General features: G+C 41.0%; 1 protein-coding gene across 1 annotated transcript in view; it reads right to left on the bottom strand.

Annotated features, from left to right (window-relative positions):
- LOC132890575 (integral membrane protein 2A-like) overlaps positions 1-7,394 on the bottom strand; it is a 31,640-nt gene extending 24,246 nt beyond the window's left edge. Inside the window, exons 1-4 of the mRNA XM_060927573.1 lie at positions 7,184-7,394; positions 5,804-5,938; positions 1,041-1,226; positions 672-782 (exon numbers count right to left, since the gene is read on the bottom strand). Coding sequence (XP_060783556.1) covers positions 672-782; positions 1,041-1,226; positions 5,804-5,938; positions 7,184-7,255 — 504 coding nt within the window. The 5' untranslated portion in view covers positions 7,256-7,394. The remainder of the gene's footprint in view (positions 1-671; positions 783-1,040; positions 1,227-5,803; positions 5,939-7,183) is intronic.
- Positions 7,395-16,938: the final 9,544 nt, after the last annotated feature.

Here is a 16,938-nt window from a genome sequence, read left to right as displayed (position 1 = left end):
CTTTTTTTTGGTGAAAGTGGTGATTGCTGACATTACAACAAGTAAACAATTAATTTGGGATGTAAATAAAGGGTTAATACTGAGAAACCAGACTTGGCAAATTTTGCAAAGGTGGTTACATATGCTCCTTGACTATATAGAGGTGCAGCTGATCTTTAAATGTTCAATTCAGCAATCACCCAGTATGAGCCCCGATGCTGTGAGCTACTTATACAGTGCGGGTACTTTCATCGTGCAATTTCTGTTGCATTCAGAGAGAAACGTGCTCTGAGAGAGGAAGTAAAACGACTCTTCCTACAGTGTAAGCCAGGCTTAAGCATTGTAGCTTTAACTGTTACAAGAATCAGCCACACTAATTTTGAGATCACAAACATCACTTCATATAATTCTGTTTCCATGCATTACAGACTAAAAAAATTAAAAAAAAGGCAATGGAAATAAAAAGCTATTCCGTTTTTCCAGAAAACATTATTGCTGTGAACAATTTTTTAAATACCCTTTCAAAAGTACTAGATATCATAAGATGATAGGCGCACTTTATTCATATATAGTTTTCTACCATGAGTCCCCAAGCCCTCTTTAGATCAAATTAGCACATCTACCTACACTTAACCCTAACCTTTGTATTAAAAAGAACATTGTTTCATTCACCAGCCAGCACACCCACACACCATGAGCTGCAAGAACAAATCCAAGAGGTCCTGGGGCTGCAACACTACAGAGGTGTTGAGAGGAATCACAAAGCATGTCCTTAGTGTTAGGTCCAAATAAGCAGTCAGCTTCTGTTGACAGATATCATATAGAAGTGATTACAATAAATACAGGCCAACTTTACATATGCAGGTCTAACACGTTAATATTCAACTGTATGAAAAAGTCTTATTGAAGTATACCAGATGGTTCAAGTCTCCCCATCATACCACCACAGTTTAAGTATATTAGGCCCAGGTTTACAAATCATTACTCTTGCATGACAAAGCAAGATGCATGCCTTAGAATATCAGCTGCTTAACTGCTAGCAACCTAGCAGCATTTATTACCCTCTTAAAATCATGCAGGATGTAAGCTGGGTCTCCTGCCCCAAAACGAGGAGCAGGGACATTAATGATGGCTACATTGTCTCGGATCTCTACAGCCTCATCAACACGGGGTAGGTAGTAAGGTGCATGGGCCTCCATGTCAGCACTGTCCATATCTGTGAACTGCATGGATCCATGATAGAGCTTCTGCAAAGTAAATAACGTGAGAAATCAAAACCATGGCACAAAGTTAGAAGTGAAAAAAGGAACTGCAAGTTCTACAGCTTATAGGGGTTTTGCTTTCAAGTAGGACAATGAAAGATGAAACTGGTCCTTATAATTAGTACAGTCATACATCCATAAGTCCCCTAAACAAGCTACTCACACATTCCTCAAATAAAGGCAAGATGCGCTCCCCCCCCAAACCTACACATTAATCAATTTCATTCCAGGAAAAAAAAAAAAAAAATTTAAGCAGAGTCGGCTCCATTAACTGTTCATTTTTATATGCAGAAGGGGGCGCTAATTGCATAACGTACTATAACTCCGACTACCTAATTCACTCGAGGCCCAACATTTTGATCACAATTAACTTATTTTAATGCACACCAAATAGGCTAACAAACGAGCTCATTTATTATAACAGATCTATATGCATCTGAACAAGAAAAACTCAGCTGATCTGCCCTTGCCGAGCAGTTCATTTAAAAAAAAAAAAAAATCCAAGCAGTAATGCAGGACTGAAATTATCCTAATACAGCACAAGTAGCATTACAGAAGGCCCTTCTGCAACTAATTTGAAAAGAGCATCGCTCTACCAGATTAAATTCAAAACGCAGGCCTACATCCTGTAGCTTTAGCACTTCCATTCAGATCCAAGGCAAACATTTAGCCAAAATTGCATAATCATTTTATTTAACTTTAACACCCTTTGTATACTAGAACAGCGGCTACAATTATCAACACCTTAACGATCTTTTAGCCCCTGCAAAAGTAGAAAAGCTTTTCGATATGTAAACTGTGCATGAATCGTTACTCAAACTTCCACATGGGGGGAGAGAATGAGTTGATTCCCAATTACTTATCGTATCACGACATGACACTGTTCCACAAGTACTAACACCTTTGTCCACAGTTTAGACATCCAGATGATTATTTATATAATGTAAAAAAAAAAAGTTTACTTAATTTTACATACTTATATTTAATTCAAAATATATTTTAATTTATCGGTCAGTGCTTACATAAATGAAGTAGGCTAATATGAACTGAATGTTTAACCTATCAGAAAATCTTTCTGCTCCACAAAGTAGGTTGACAAGGATACCCAAGCGTTTTCATAGGTTACATTTTGTTAATTTCTAGTTCACCAGTAAATGTCAGCCAATAGAGATCTTGCATGTGACGTCACAGCCGATCCAGATTGTGACAGACGCCATCGTGTCAAACACCATATTCCGCCTTCTACTTCTGCTTTTACTTCTACCTTTTCTTCTGGAAAACCCTACTATATACAATTCTACTACAACGGCTGCGGCTACAAGCTCTCCCTACCTGTGCACGTTTATGTTTTTTGTGTGTATTTTTGCGTGTTGTTCGTCTGTACCGGACTTCAATATCCACTACAACCGTATGGACTTACTGGACATTGGTTTCCAGAAGAAAGTGACGGTTTGTAGCGATTTCCATCGCATGCACAACATTCCGGACGAGAAAACAAAACATTCCGGACGAGACCAGATTGCGAGACCAGCGGGGTCTCCGTGGATTGTTATCAGAAGCAAATCAAAGGAGGCAGCACCGGGAGCAGAAGCGAAAGCGAGGCTACAGGCAGAGCCAGCCTGTTGACTAAGCTCAGAAAACAGCCACTCAAATCTCCACTGCCAAGCCTCTACCTCTCCAACGCCAGATCCATGTAAACAAGACGGACGATTTGGAATTACCTTATTCTATAATCGGCTGGACTTACCCATCCAGTGAGGATCATTTTCTTGTTTACAAGATGCCACATCTGAGTCGCTGACAAATCCTGAATTTCTGTAAAGATAACTGTCCAGAGATTTATAAGCACGCAGTGCTTCACCACTGAACAGCGAGGGAAAGTTGATGAGGTAATCATACACGTCCGGGTATTCCGCTGGCAGTTCAAAATCCGGTCGTGAAAACTCCGTCCGGAAAGCCATAAGGGTCACTAATCTGTAGATCGTTTATTTTAGACATATATCTAGTTATCTGTTCATTAGAAAAATGAGCCGTGTAGTCCGCCGGTTGAAATTGATCCATTCTGTACACAAGTGCAGCAGTATTCAGCGGTGTTTTTGACCGACACGATGGCGGTTGTGTACCTTCCGGTCACGTGACTGCAAGATCTCTATTGACACTAACCACATGAAAATCCAGGGCAAAGGTCGCATGTCATTCCTCAAACCAAAACATAAAAATGTCTGATAGGTGGTAGATATTTACAACAAACTGCAAAAATATTTTCTGAATGGAATAGAAAAATCTGAATATTTCAAGCATGTAATATATATATATTTTTTAAGATATGCTAGGAATTTAATTCTGGGCCAATTCTATTTATTGCAATAGGATTCCAAATAATCCAAGCATTCCATTCTATTCTGAATCTGGGGCGAATGGAATTTAGCCTTTTCTTACAAAGACCCACAGTTATGGAACAGCCTTCCAAGTAGTGTTCAGGACTCAGACACAATCTCAGCGTTTAAGCCTAGGCTGAAAACATCTGTTTAGTCAAGCCTTTGTTAATAATGTTTATGAAGTAAAAGGTGTAGATCTGGAGGGTCCTTAGACAGAGCGTTTTGGTAAACTGGGATGTATGGATGCTGTCAGTCCCCCACTCACTTGCGCACTCGAGTTTGTTGATGTAGTGGCTGGCTGCTTTATGTCCCAGGGCACCCTCATGCCTGTGTTACCTTCTGGCTCTCCCCTTTTAGTTATGCTGTCATAGTTAGTTCTGTCAGAGTCCCTGCTTGCACTCAGTGCAAAATGTATACTGTTCCTACTCATCAGGTGACCACCTGTGTTTTTTCTCTCCCCCCCCACTGTCTGTTCCTCTGAGTCACATGTCAATCCGGAGATCAAGACGCTGACCTCTTCTGCTCCTCGGACCTGCCTGATCCATCCTGGTGCCCCATGTCTGGCTGGAGTTTCATCACATCACTCCTGTGGAGGACAGCCCCATTTGGACAGTTGAAAGTCACACTTGGAAGATTCTCTGGACACTTAAGGCCCGTCCACACGAGTACATTTTTGTCGAATCCACATAAATACTTTGTTTCGGCCTCGCGTCCAGACGGATCTGGCTTTCTCGAGGTGTGAAACCGGTATTTTTTGAAAACGTGTCCCAGAGTGGGAAAATCCTAAAACGCCAGATTTTTTCAGAAACGATGACATATAAGCCCCACCTTGCTAACCTTTAACCTCAGCCGCGTCATAACAATGGCGGACTACAGGCTTCTACCATATAGTTCCACTTCACTGTCGGTCCACACAAAAGACTCCTCTTCCTCTCAGAGTTGCGCTGGCCATGATAGTCCTCGTGTTATGAGCTTGTTTGTAAACAGCACGTGACCTTTATATGCATGCTCCATGGCTTCTCTTCCGGTTTTAGTGTATTGGTGTGGCGGCGTCACAGCGCCATATACAGACCTGGCATATGTACTACAGCGTTTTGGGTCATTTCCAGTGAATCTGTGTGGACGCAGATATTTCTGGAAACGATGCCATGTTTACGGAGATTTTTTTCAAAACGACACCATATTGGGTGAGGCCATGTACTCGTGTGGACGGGCCCTTATAGTAATGCTTTTATGCCTGAGGACGACAGTTGACTTGCTAACTTTAGGACTGCAGTTATCATGAACAGTTTTGCACTCAAGTTTCCATCAATGAACAGTTTATAACTTCAACAAAAGAGACTTCATGTTAAAACTTATATCACATTGTCTGTTGTTGCCCAAATGAGGATGGGTTCCCTTTTGAATCTGGTTCCTCTCGATGTTTTCTTCCTTGTGTCGTCTGAGGGAGTTTTTCCCTTGCCACCGTCGCCACAGGCTTGCTCATTGGGGATAAAAATTAGCTCATGTTCAAGTCATTAAAATTCTGTAAAGCTGCTTTGCAACAATATCTATTGTTAAAAGCACCATCAAAATAAACTTGACTTCAATGTCAATTTCACAGGCTGTCGATAATGGTGGACACTGGTGAAAGTGTTCACTATTATCGACACCTCACATGACTTCTCAAACACACATTTAGATACAAAATGGCGACTGTCAAATGAAAGCGTAAGAAAAAAGTAGGTTTCAACAAGGATATCATGAAATATCAGTGAATTCGATAAGTAAAAACATGTCCATGATCTTTCCACCATGCTTACCTGTGATAACGTCTGGGTTTTTCTCAACTTGTTGATAGTGCTGAAAAAAAAAATTCCATCTCAGGTAACAACCTGTATCATCAGACTACAAGATCAAAGGGCGAGGAGGGTCTTCCGGTTGATTAATTAACCAATAATAATTGCTGTGACTGAAACTCACCTATGTAAAATTGTTTATTAGTAAATCTGAAAAGGTGTTGATAATTATGGACTGTTGATAATTGTAACTGCCGCTCCAATATAAATTCCTGAGATCCTCTTGTAAATGTGCAATACACAAGATATGGGCATTCACATTTGTATGTCATACACAATTGGGGGGGAAACGACATTTTCCAAAACTGGCAATGTATAAGTAAACGCAGACCTTTGAAGCACATACCTTGGGTGTAAAATACCTGTACACACAGGCTCCACCAACAATGAGGCCAGAAATTACAAAGCCCAGGCCGAGCAGCGTGAGCAGACAGCGGCCGGTGGAACTCTCACTGCTGTACACAGAGCCCGTCTCAGGGTCCTGGCCATTAAACAGTACAAACACAATTACCAAATAAACTAAGTAAATGAGTGCCATGTCCTATACACTGTCCTGTATTCTGCTGTAGGCCCTACATCTCTCACTGATGAGTCTACATCTTTGCCCTGTGCATTTATCATGCAAAGAAAGATATGCCATTGACAAAAAATAAAAGTAAGCATTACAGTAGAAAAAGTATTCAGGGCACTGGGGTAAAAAAAAAAAAAGACAACACATGAACAGGTTAAAAGGCTCCATCGAATACAGATCCAGTTTCAACATTTTTTTTTGGGGGGGGGGGGGGGGGGGGGGGGACCAAGCTGTGCTCTTGCTCAATAAAGATCTTTTGCACTCCAAGTATGTATATTTTACCTCAAAAGGTACATGTACTCTTCCTTCAAAAACCTGAACAACTACAGCTCATTTCGACATGTTAAACCGTTTAAAAGTTCTCTAGATCCACATTTCCTGGTGAGAGATACATATTAACGGTACAAAAATTACAAAATTATCCAATCCAAGCACTGCTAACAGTTCAGTTATTGCACAAGAGACTGTCTATGAAGCTGTAGGTTACTAATACTATTAATACTGAATTAGTGAAATAACCAAGCTTTATATTAGATGATTCATATTCATGTCGTGTTTGATAACCTTAACCTAGCTGATTTTACAATAATGGGTCCATCACAATTGCAAACATGGATGACGTCGTCTGAATATTCAACCGTTTAAAATTAGTATTTTAAAATACTATGTTAATTCACAAATGCCCAACTTGGCGACAGAAGAGTATGCGAAACCGCACACCGCTTCACTTCCATAACCAGACGAGCTCTAAAACGGAGGACCAAAACCTAGTTGGACCTGGAGGACCAACTTCACCTTTGAGGCTATATTCTGAATGACTCAATTGGGCATTTAGAGTACTACAGTATGTAGTTACATCCTACGTAGTGCCATAGTGCTCTAAATGCCCAATTGAGAGAGTCATTCGGAATATAGCCTATGTAGTGCACCTAAATAGTGAATGTTATTTGAGATTCAGCCTCATATTTACCTCCTTAGGACTTCTACAATAACGCCATTTAGATGCGTCCGTTTAGTTTGTTTTGGTATAAATATATATAAAAGTCAGAACGTACAAGCATGAGCAATAAAGCCTAAAAAATATATGCACTAGCTATTGCTATGTAAATTTCATGTAGACCAGTGCAAGCGTCTGCAGTACAACGAAAACCTCACCTTTTCTGAGACCGGTACCTCCTTTACAAGCGCTTTTTGCGCCAAAGCGGAATTAAACGCTATCTTCACCATATTCTTAAAACAATGCAAAATAAACAAACAAAAAGCCAGGTAAAACTCTACACACAAATAGGTTTCACCAAAACACAACTACACACTGAAAATCCCGCAGTGCTGTTGTGACGCACTTTTGTTTGCAATTCTACACGTCGGATTTCCGGTTCCTGTTTTCCATATAAGGAAAAAAAAAATCCTATTAAAGGTAGACTGCCTTTCAGATTTTTCAAGTGTAGGTCATAAAAAGAGTTGTCCCTGACCCCCAATTATTTTTGTTTAGTGGACGGAAAGCTACCGAATTCGAAACACAGACTTCCAATTGTATTCATTTTTTTTTCCAACAGAACAATTAATGAATTTAGGGCCACGTGGGCCAAAATTCTCTGTTATTTTTTCCTGCTTCAACATGACCCCATTCAAGATACTACATCATGCATCACGTGGAGGGCTTTCCCCATTCACCCAAGGTATTGTGGGATCCAAATTTGAAACAAATTTGAACGATTACCTTGGAGTGCATAACCTTAACCTAGCTAGCCTACGGTCAAATAAATATTGGCAGTCAGCAAGCATCTTGGTGTGATCAGCTGTTCGTTTAGCGACAAAATGATGTAACTATCAGTGCACGGTCAAAGGTAAACCTGCACATGCACACACAGACTTCCTCTATCTGCTTGACTGCGCGAAGCCCACAATTTCATGCACATTATTTGCTATGGAATCCTCTCAAATAACTTCCCAGGCACAGAATGGCCTGATATTTTGTGAGATAGTACAGAAATAAACATATCACACTGACCAAATTTCAGAGGGAACTAAATTTCACCAGTTTTATGAAATCTAAAGGCAGTCTCGCTTGAACTTTCCCTGTGCTCTAAGGATCAGGATAAAACCGAGTGATGCACTTGTCAAGATTTTGTCCAAGTGTTGTTGGCCAGTAAAATTTAATTAGGGTGGTTACTGACATGGCGGCACAGTGGTGTAGTGGTTAGCACTGTCGCCTCACAGCAAGAAGGTCCTGGGTTCGAGCCCAGTGGTTGGCGAGGGCCTTTCTGTGTGGAGTTTGCATGTTCTCCCTGTATCTGTGTGGGTTTCCTCTGGGTGCTCTGGTTTCCCCCACAGTCCAAAGACATGCAGGTTAGGTTAATTGGTGGCTCTAAATTGACCGTAGGTGTGAATGTGAGCATGAATGGTTGTTTGTCTCTGTGTCAGCCCTGTGATAACCTGGTGACTTGTCCAGGGTGTACCCGCCTCTCACCCATAGTCAGCTGGGATAGGCTCCAGCTTGCCTGCGACCCTGTAGAACAGGATAAGCGGCTACAGATGGATGGATGTTTAGAAAATGTTTAGGCTATTAATCGTATTTTGAAGAAGCAAGAATTAAGCTACATTTTTATTAAGACTGCCAACAGGGTTTAAAAGATCTTCACTGTCCTCCAAATTCTTAACCAATGTTTTCTATGAATTCAATATTCATAGATTAAGTAATAATCACTGTACAATCACCACTAAAATTACCACTAAAAGCAAGTAACATTTTCAGTGTATTGTTTGCAGCAGCAACATAACACAGGATTCTCATCTCATTATCTCTAGCCGCTTTATCCTGTTCTACAGGGTCGCAGGCAAGCTGGAGCCTATCCCAGCTGACTACGGGCGAAAGGCGGGGTACACCCTGGACAAGTCGCCAGGTCATCACAGGGTTGACACATAGACACAGACAACCATTCACACTCGCATTCACACCTACGGTCAATTTAGAGTCACCAGTTAACCTAACCTGCATGTCTTTGGACTGTGGGGGAAACCGAAGCACCCGGAGGAAACCCACGCGGACACAGGGAGAACATGCAAACTCCGCACAGAAAGGCCCTCGCCGGCCACAGGGCTCGAACCCGGACCTTCTTGCTGTGAGGTGACCGCGCTAACCACTACACCACCGTGCCGCCCATAACACAGGATTCAGTATAATTAAATAAATAAACATCAATCTGATTTGTATCTCTATCTGTTTAGTGTTCAAAATATTCCTGTCTTTTTTTTTTTAATCTGGAAGAGGGTGTGGTCTAGACCGGAAGTATAATTGTCTCATCTCATCTCATTATCTCTAGCCGCTTTATCCTTCTACAGGGTCGCAGGCAATCTGGAGCCTATCCCAGCTGACTACGGGCGAAAGGCTGGGTATACCCTGGACAAGTCGCCAGGTCATCACAGGGCTGACACATAGATACAGACAACCATTCACACTCGCATTCACACCTACGGTCAATTTAGAGTCACCAGTTAACCTAACCTGCATGTCTTTGGACTGTGGGGGAAACCGGAGCACCCGGAGGAAACCCACGCGGACACGGGGAGAACATGCAAACTCCGCACAGAAAGGCCCTCGCCGGCCACGGGGCTCGAACCCGGACCTTCTTGCTGTGAGGTGACAGCGCTAACCACTACACCACCGTGCCGCCCATAACACAGGATTCAGTATAATTAAATAAATAAACATCACCAATCTGATTTGTATCTCTATCTGTTTAGTGTTCAAAATATTCGTCTTTTTTTTTAATCTGGAAGAGGGTGTGGTCTAGACCGGAAGTATAATTGTATTGAACTCTATCTCTCTGCCCTGAAAACGCTGAACACAGTACTGGGGGGAAGAAAATGGGGAAAACAGGGCTGCCTGGGGGGAAAAAGTCATGTTCATCCACAAATTATAACAACTTTATTCTGACATCATTTTTAATAGGCTATATAACATTATTCAACACCTGAATCAGTCCTGTGGAACTTTCTGCAAAAATTTCTGTCTTGTGAATGAGAAAGCAATCTAAATAGGTTTCAGAACAACAATACCTTTCCCAAATCAAGAAAATATTGCTCACAGTGACATTAGCCTTGTAATAATACTTAATCAGATTTAATTTGAATTGTTTATTTGTTTGTTTTTGTTTAGCTGTATTACATTCAAGAAAGATTAAAAAAAAAGTTTACTAGCATGCTGTCAGAATCTATTATAAAGCTGAACACACCTGGACTTTTAAGCAGCATTTCATTATAATGAACACCGCAGCACAGATGACACCATTTCAACTGCTCTCTACCCGACCCTCTCGCACCTAGACAAAAAGGACAGTTACGCCAGAATGCTGTTTATTGAGTTCAGTTAAGCATTTAACACAATCATTCCACAGAAGCTGGTACAGATGTTGGACCTGCTGGGCATGAACACCCTTCTCTGTAATTGGATCCTGGACTTCCTGATTGACAGAGCCCGGAAAGTACACAACCGCCATCTTGTCGGTCAAAAACACCGCTGAATACTGCTGCACTCGTGTACAGAATGGATCAATTTCAACCGACGGACTACACGGCTCATTTTTCTAATGAACAGATAACTAGATATATGTCTAAAATAAACGATCTACAGATTTGTGACCCTTATGGCTTACCGGACGGAGTTTTCACGACCGGATTTTGAACTGCCAGCGGAATACCCAGACGTGTATAATTACCTCATTAACTTTCCCTTGCTGTTCAGTGGTGAAGCACTGCGTGCTTATAAATCTCTGGACAGTTTTCTCTACAGAAATTCAGGATTTGTCAGCGACTCAGATGTGGCATCTTGTAAACAAGAATCCTCATTGGATGGGTAAGTCACTTAAGTATTGAGTATAGCACTGACCAGCCGATTATAGAACAGAATAAGGTAATTCCGGTTGTAATTCCAAATCGTCCATCTTGTTTACATGGATTGTAATTGTAATTTATTTCATATCAGGGACAGTGCACAAAAAAAAACATTAATCTTGTACAACAAGATAATATGCTTTGTGCCAGGTTATAGCAGATTGCTACTTTCCGCCTGCAGTCCCTGGGCAGGTTGATGGAATAATGAATACAAAAAAAACCCACATATTAATAATAAAAACAAATAAAATTACAGAACACAGATTGTAAAACTAAACTACTATCTCCACCAACCATAACACACAGACGTTAACACACACATGCTGTACAAACACACACTCACCCAATACACAATCACCCACAACCACAACACACAAACATTAACATACACACACTCACCCAACATCCCCCTGCCCTCAGATACACCCACACACACACACACACACACACACACATTTCATGGATGTGTACATTCCTGACTTGACACTAGCCAGCGCTTAACAAGATGTGAAAAAGTGTGTGGGCTTCTACAAGAAATAATTTCTGATGGCAGAGTATTCCACTCAGTCATGGCTATACAGGAGAAAGCTGACTTTCCAAATGCCGTTTTACGTTGGGGTACACTACACTCACCCCTTGTTACAGATCTTGTATTTCTTGTTGATCGCTCAGAACGAAGAGTAACAAATTTTTTCAAAGGGGGAGCTACAGCATTATGAATGATTTTAAAAAGCAAATAAACATTTGAATGCTTGATTAAGTTATCAAAATTTAAAATACCATATTTGTTAAGTATCTGACAATGATGGTAATGACGTGGCTTTTTATCATGAATTTTGAAGGCACTGTTGTATAATGATTTAAGTGGTTTTAGAATAGTTTTATTTGACTGGGACCAACTTGTAATACAATACAGAAAATGTGGTATAATCATGGCATTTAAATACATGCTGGAGGCCTCAATGGAAAGAGAATTTCTTATAAATCTAAAATTGGCTAAGTTGAATTTCAGTGTGTTCGCCAACTTTTTCACGTGATGTTTAAACGTGAGGGTTGGATCAAGAGTAACCCCTAGATATTTGAATTTATTTACATTCTCATTTTTTTGCCCATTTACCGTGATGTTGGGACACACCTTGAACACATTTCTGTTTGTAAAAAACATGGTGACAGTTTTTTCTAAATTTAAAGTAAGGCAAGAATCACGTAACCATAAAGTGACTTGTTGCATTGATTTTGATAATTTCTGAGCAACTTCAGTGGCACTTTTCCCATGGGTATATAAGACAGTATCATCAGCATACATTATTATGCTGACATCACCACACATGGTGGGCAGATCATTTAAATATATACTAAAGAGTAATGGTCCCAAAATGGACCCTTGTGGGACTCCCAGTGTGCATGCTTTTAGTGGGGAAACTATATTATTTACACGTACACACTGGTGACGATTACTAAGATATGATTTGATCCAATTTTGGGTGTGTAATGAGAGATTGTAATTACCAAGTTTGTCAAGCAGTTTATGATTTACAGTATCGAAAGCCTTACGCAGATCTAAAAAGACCACGCCAACCACTCCTCCTTGATCCAAGTTGTTTTTTATGTCCTCAAGGAGGTAGCAACAGGCTGTGTCGGTAGAATGTTTGTTTTTTCTTGAATCCAAACTGCAGAGGATGTAATAGTGCGTTGGATTCAAGATGGGCAGTAAGTTGTTCTGCCACTACCTTTTCTATGACTTTCGACGCTGCTGGAAGGATACTGATGGGGCGGTAGTTACAGGCCTCCTGAACATTGCCAGATTTATGAACTGGAGTCACTATAGCTGTTTTAAAGGTGCTGGGGAAAATGCCTTCCTTTATAGATTGATTAATTATTGTAGTTAGTGGTGGAATGACAGTATCTTTGTACAGCTTTAAAAAAGCAGTGTCCAAGCAATGTATATCCTTGGCCTTACTATTTGACAGGATCGATAGGATTTTATCAACTTTTGCCTCAGTTATTATGTGCAGGTCAAATACAGGCCCTTCATAGGTAACTGGATGTGGAAGGTCTATTACTGGATACATCAGGCTAAGTTGTTGCACAGAATTTAAAAAATAGTCATTAAAATGAGTAGCAACAGCTTGGCTATCATTTACTATTGAGCTATTTACCTTCAGCTGAATGCTCCCATGTATCTTTTTTTCCTTCCCAAGTAATTTATCAATGCAATTCCATAGTTTTTTGCTGTTACCTTTGGCATCCCTAATGAGATCCAAATAAAACGTTGCTCTAGCCACTCTAAGTTGCTGTGTAACTTTGTTTCTTAAACTTTTAAAAATCAGATAATCAATATTAAGTCGAGATTTTAAAAACTTTTTTAGAGCGGCATCCCTCTTTTTCATTATGTCCCATAAATGGTTATTGAACCAGGGAAGGTTGTGTTTATTGTTCTGTTTCTTAGATCTTGTTTTTGTATATCTTAGAACAATAGCCTTAAAGGCCATCATTAAATCAGAACCAGCCTGTTCACAGGATTTGTTATCCACTATACCAGACCATCTTGTTTCCTTTATCTCTTTACCCATATACGCCAAATCTTTCTTTGATATGAAAGATGTACTAGGATTATTTTTTGTGATATGTTGATTCCGAAAACGTGACTTAGTTAGCTTCCTGGCTACCAATGTCAAATTATGATCTGATAAACCGGTGATCAAGTTATAGGTTTTAGTAATCCTGTCCGGTTTATTTGTAAATATAAGGTCTATAAGAGTTTGAGAGGACTTTGTTAATCTTGTGGGTTTACTTATCATTTGAGTCATCTGAAACGTTTCCATTACATCCTTGAGCTTTTTCCTACGCACTTTATCGAGCCAATTTAAATTAAAATCTCCCATGAGTATCATTTCACCCCCTGCATACTGTTTAAGGACATCAGATATGTAATTAAAAAAGTCATTTGTAGCGGTTGGGGGTCGGTAAACAACAAACACAACAAAAGACATTTGAGGGGATAATGTTATTTTTACCTCTGCACATTCTAGGTTGCTTGCGGGCAGTTGTACCTGCTCGCTTTGCAGAGTGTCTTTCACATAAATCAAAAACCCACCCCCTTTCCCCGTAGTTCTATCACGTCTGTATACATTATAACCAGGGACACTAAAAACAGATTGAAGAGTTGTAGGCATCAGCCAAGTTTCAGTAAGACACAGGTAATCAATGTTTGAGTCCGTTAGTAGATGTTGGAGTTGTTCAGTCTTTGATATAACACTACGTGTGTTTAAATGTCCACCGAAAACGCCCTTCGGTTTTGTATTCGGGTTCCATAGTACGCGTGCATGATTGACAGTCTGAAAAAGTTTTGTTTGCTGTTGTTTGGCAGACACATTGTCGAGTCGCTTGATATTAGCCTTAGCAGAGATCGATGTTTTCAGACATTCAGACAGACAGATTGTAGAAAAGTTATTACCTCGAAATCCTACGGAGTAAGAAGGCCTAGTGGCCTGCATGTTGATTCTCGATGAAACAGCTGATTGACAATTGTCCACGTGATAATCCGGTGCACACAGGACCAGGATTTAAATGAATATCTCCGCACAGTAAGAGAAACATGCAGAAAACCACAGATGTACTCCGTTTTGATGATTGAGATGTTTTGCAAACACACTCTCTGTCCTCACGCTGTAAACGCTGGTCTCGCACTCGCCCATCGTCCAAAACTTTGGAGTAGATGATATATTGACCCCAGTTGACAGCGCAGCCTCCTTGAGAGTAGGCCAGCAGGGCTGAGCATTTGCCTGCAAGGCAGTTTCCCCGCAGTTGTACAGCCATGATGATAGTTAGGAAGAGCATTAGTTTGAGCAGACATGAAAAATCCTTGACTCTAAAATGGGAGTAACATCGCCATGGCACCCAGCTCCCACATAAAGTTTGATAATCAGGCGGTCTCCCCGTTTGTTTTGAGATAGGTGAAACAGCAGCACCTGCCACTCTGCTGCTACCTGCCGCCATGTTTCAAGAAGCCCACCGAAAACAATACCTCGCCCCCTGGTGGACTCCCAGTCTTCAACTCGTTCATTGAAGGATCTGGCGTTGGAGAGGTAGAGGCTTAGCAGTGGAGGTTTGAGTGGCTGTTTTCTGAGCTTAGTCAACAGGCCGCTCTGCAGCCTCGCTTTTGCTTCCGCTCCCGGCACCGCCTCCTTCGCTTTGCTTCCGATAACAATCCATGGAGACCCCGCTGGTCTCACTATCTCGTCCGGAATGTTTTTTTTTTTTTTCTCGTCCGGAATGTTGTGCATGCGATGGAAATCGCTACAAACCGTCATTTTCTGCTGGAAACCAATGTCCAGTAAGTCCATACGGTTGTAGTGGATATTGAAGTCCAGTACAGACGAACAACACGCAAAAATACACACAAAAAACATAAAAAACGTGCACAGGTAGGGAGAGCTTATAGCCACAGCCGTTGTAGTAGAATTGTATATAGTAGGGTTTTCCAGAAGAAAAGGTAGAAGTAAAAGCAGAAGTAGAACCAGAAGTAGAAGGCGGAATATGGCGTTTGACCGACAAGATGGCGTCTGTCACAATCTGGATCGGCTGTGACGTCACATGCAAGTGCTCCATAGGACACAACACCTCTGGGGTCCTCAGACTGAGCACAGCTGCCCGTCAGAGCTGCATGCTCAGCCTGCTGCTGTTTACTCTACTGACCCATGACTGTGCTGCCCAACACAGCTGAAATTGCATCATCAAGTTTGCAGACAACACAACAGTAGTGGGTCTCATCAGTAACAATGATAACTCTGCATACAGAGCAGAGGTCAAACACCTGGTGGAATGGTATCAGGACAACAATCTGACTCTTAATGTTGAGAAGACTAAGAGATGGTTATTGACTTCAGAAAGAATCCTGCTGCTCGCTCCCCACTGCACATCAATAGCTGTACTTTTGAAACAGTCAGCAGTGTGAAGTACCCGGGAGTGCACATTGAAGACAACCTCTCTTGGACCCTGAACACCACCACCATCACCAAGAAAGCTCAACAGTGTTTACAGTTTCTGCAAAAGCTGAAGAAGGCCAGCCTCCCTCCTCCCATCCTCCTCCCAAGGGACCATTGAGAGTATTCTTTGCAGTTACATCACTGTCTGGTTCGGGAACTGCAATGTCGCTGAATAAAAGTACCTGCAGTGGATAGTGAGGAAAAAAAAATCAATTTGTCTTTTTCCAGTTTTCACCTGTCCAGTTTCAATGAGTCTGTACCCATGAGAGCCTCGGATTCTTGTTCTTGGCTGACAGGAGTGGAACCTGATGTGGTCTTCTGCTGTTGTAGTTCATCCACCTGAAGGTTTGATGTGTTGTGTGTTTTGAGATGTTTTTTCTGCTCACCATGTAAGTAAAAAGTGCTTATTTGAGTTATTATAGACTTCTGGTCATTCCCCTCTGATCTCTCTCATCAACAAGGTGTTTCAGCCTGCAGATCCTCCTCTCACAGGATTTTTTGTTTGTTTTCTTGTTCGTTTTTCAGACCATTCTTTGTAAACTCTATATACTGTGTGTGTGTGTGTGTGTGTTTATTTGTTGGCTTGTGTTTTATTAATATACTGTATGTATAATTACTTAATGTCAAATATTTAATTTTTAAGTCAGCAGATTTATACTAAAGTGATTGATTGATTGATTGATTGATTGATTGATTGATTGATTGATTGATTGATTGATTGATTGATTGGCCAGCTATATTATGCAACATTACAATTTCATGAGTGAACCTGGACTCCATTTATGTCTTTCAACATGACAGAAAGAGGAGACAATGCCAGTAAAACAGGTCATCCGTAGCCCAGTAGACTGAAATATCAGAACAAGTGAATGTCATGGTCAAAACATTGGGGGTGGCAAAATCAAATGCTTTGGTATGGTTTAGTGCACTGTTTCTCAATCATTGGGCTGCGGCCCATTAGTGGGCCACAAAGCACCCTCTTGTGGGCCAAGATTTTTTTTGTTCAAGTTGAAGCTAATTTTTACTCAT

Source organism: Neoarius graeffei, chromosome 8 (genome assembly GCF_027579695.1).
Source record: "Neoarius graeffei isolate fNeoGra1 chromosome 8, fNeoGra1.pri, whole genome shotgun sequence".
NCBI classification, from domain to species: Eukaryota; Metazoa; Chordata; class Actinopteri; order Siluriformes; family Ariidae; genus Neoarius; species Neoarius graeffei.
This window is presented reverse-complemented; position numbering and strand designations above follow the sequence as displayed.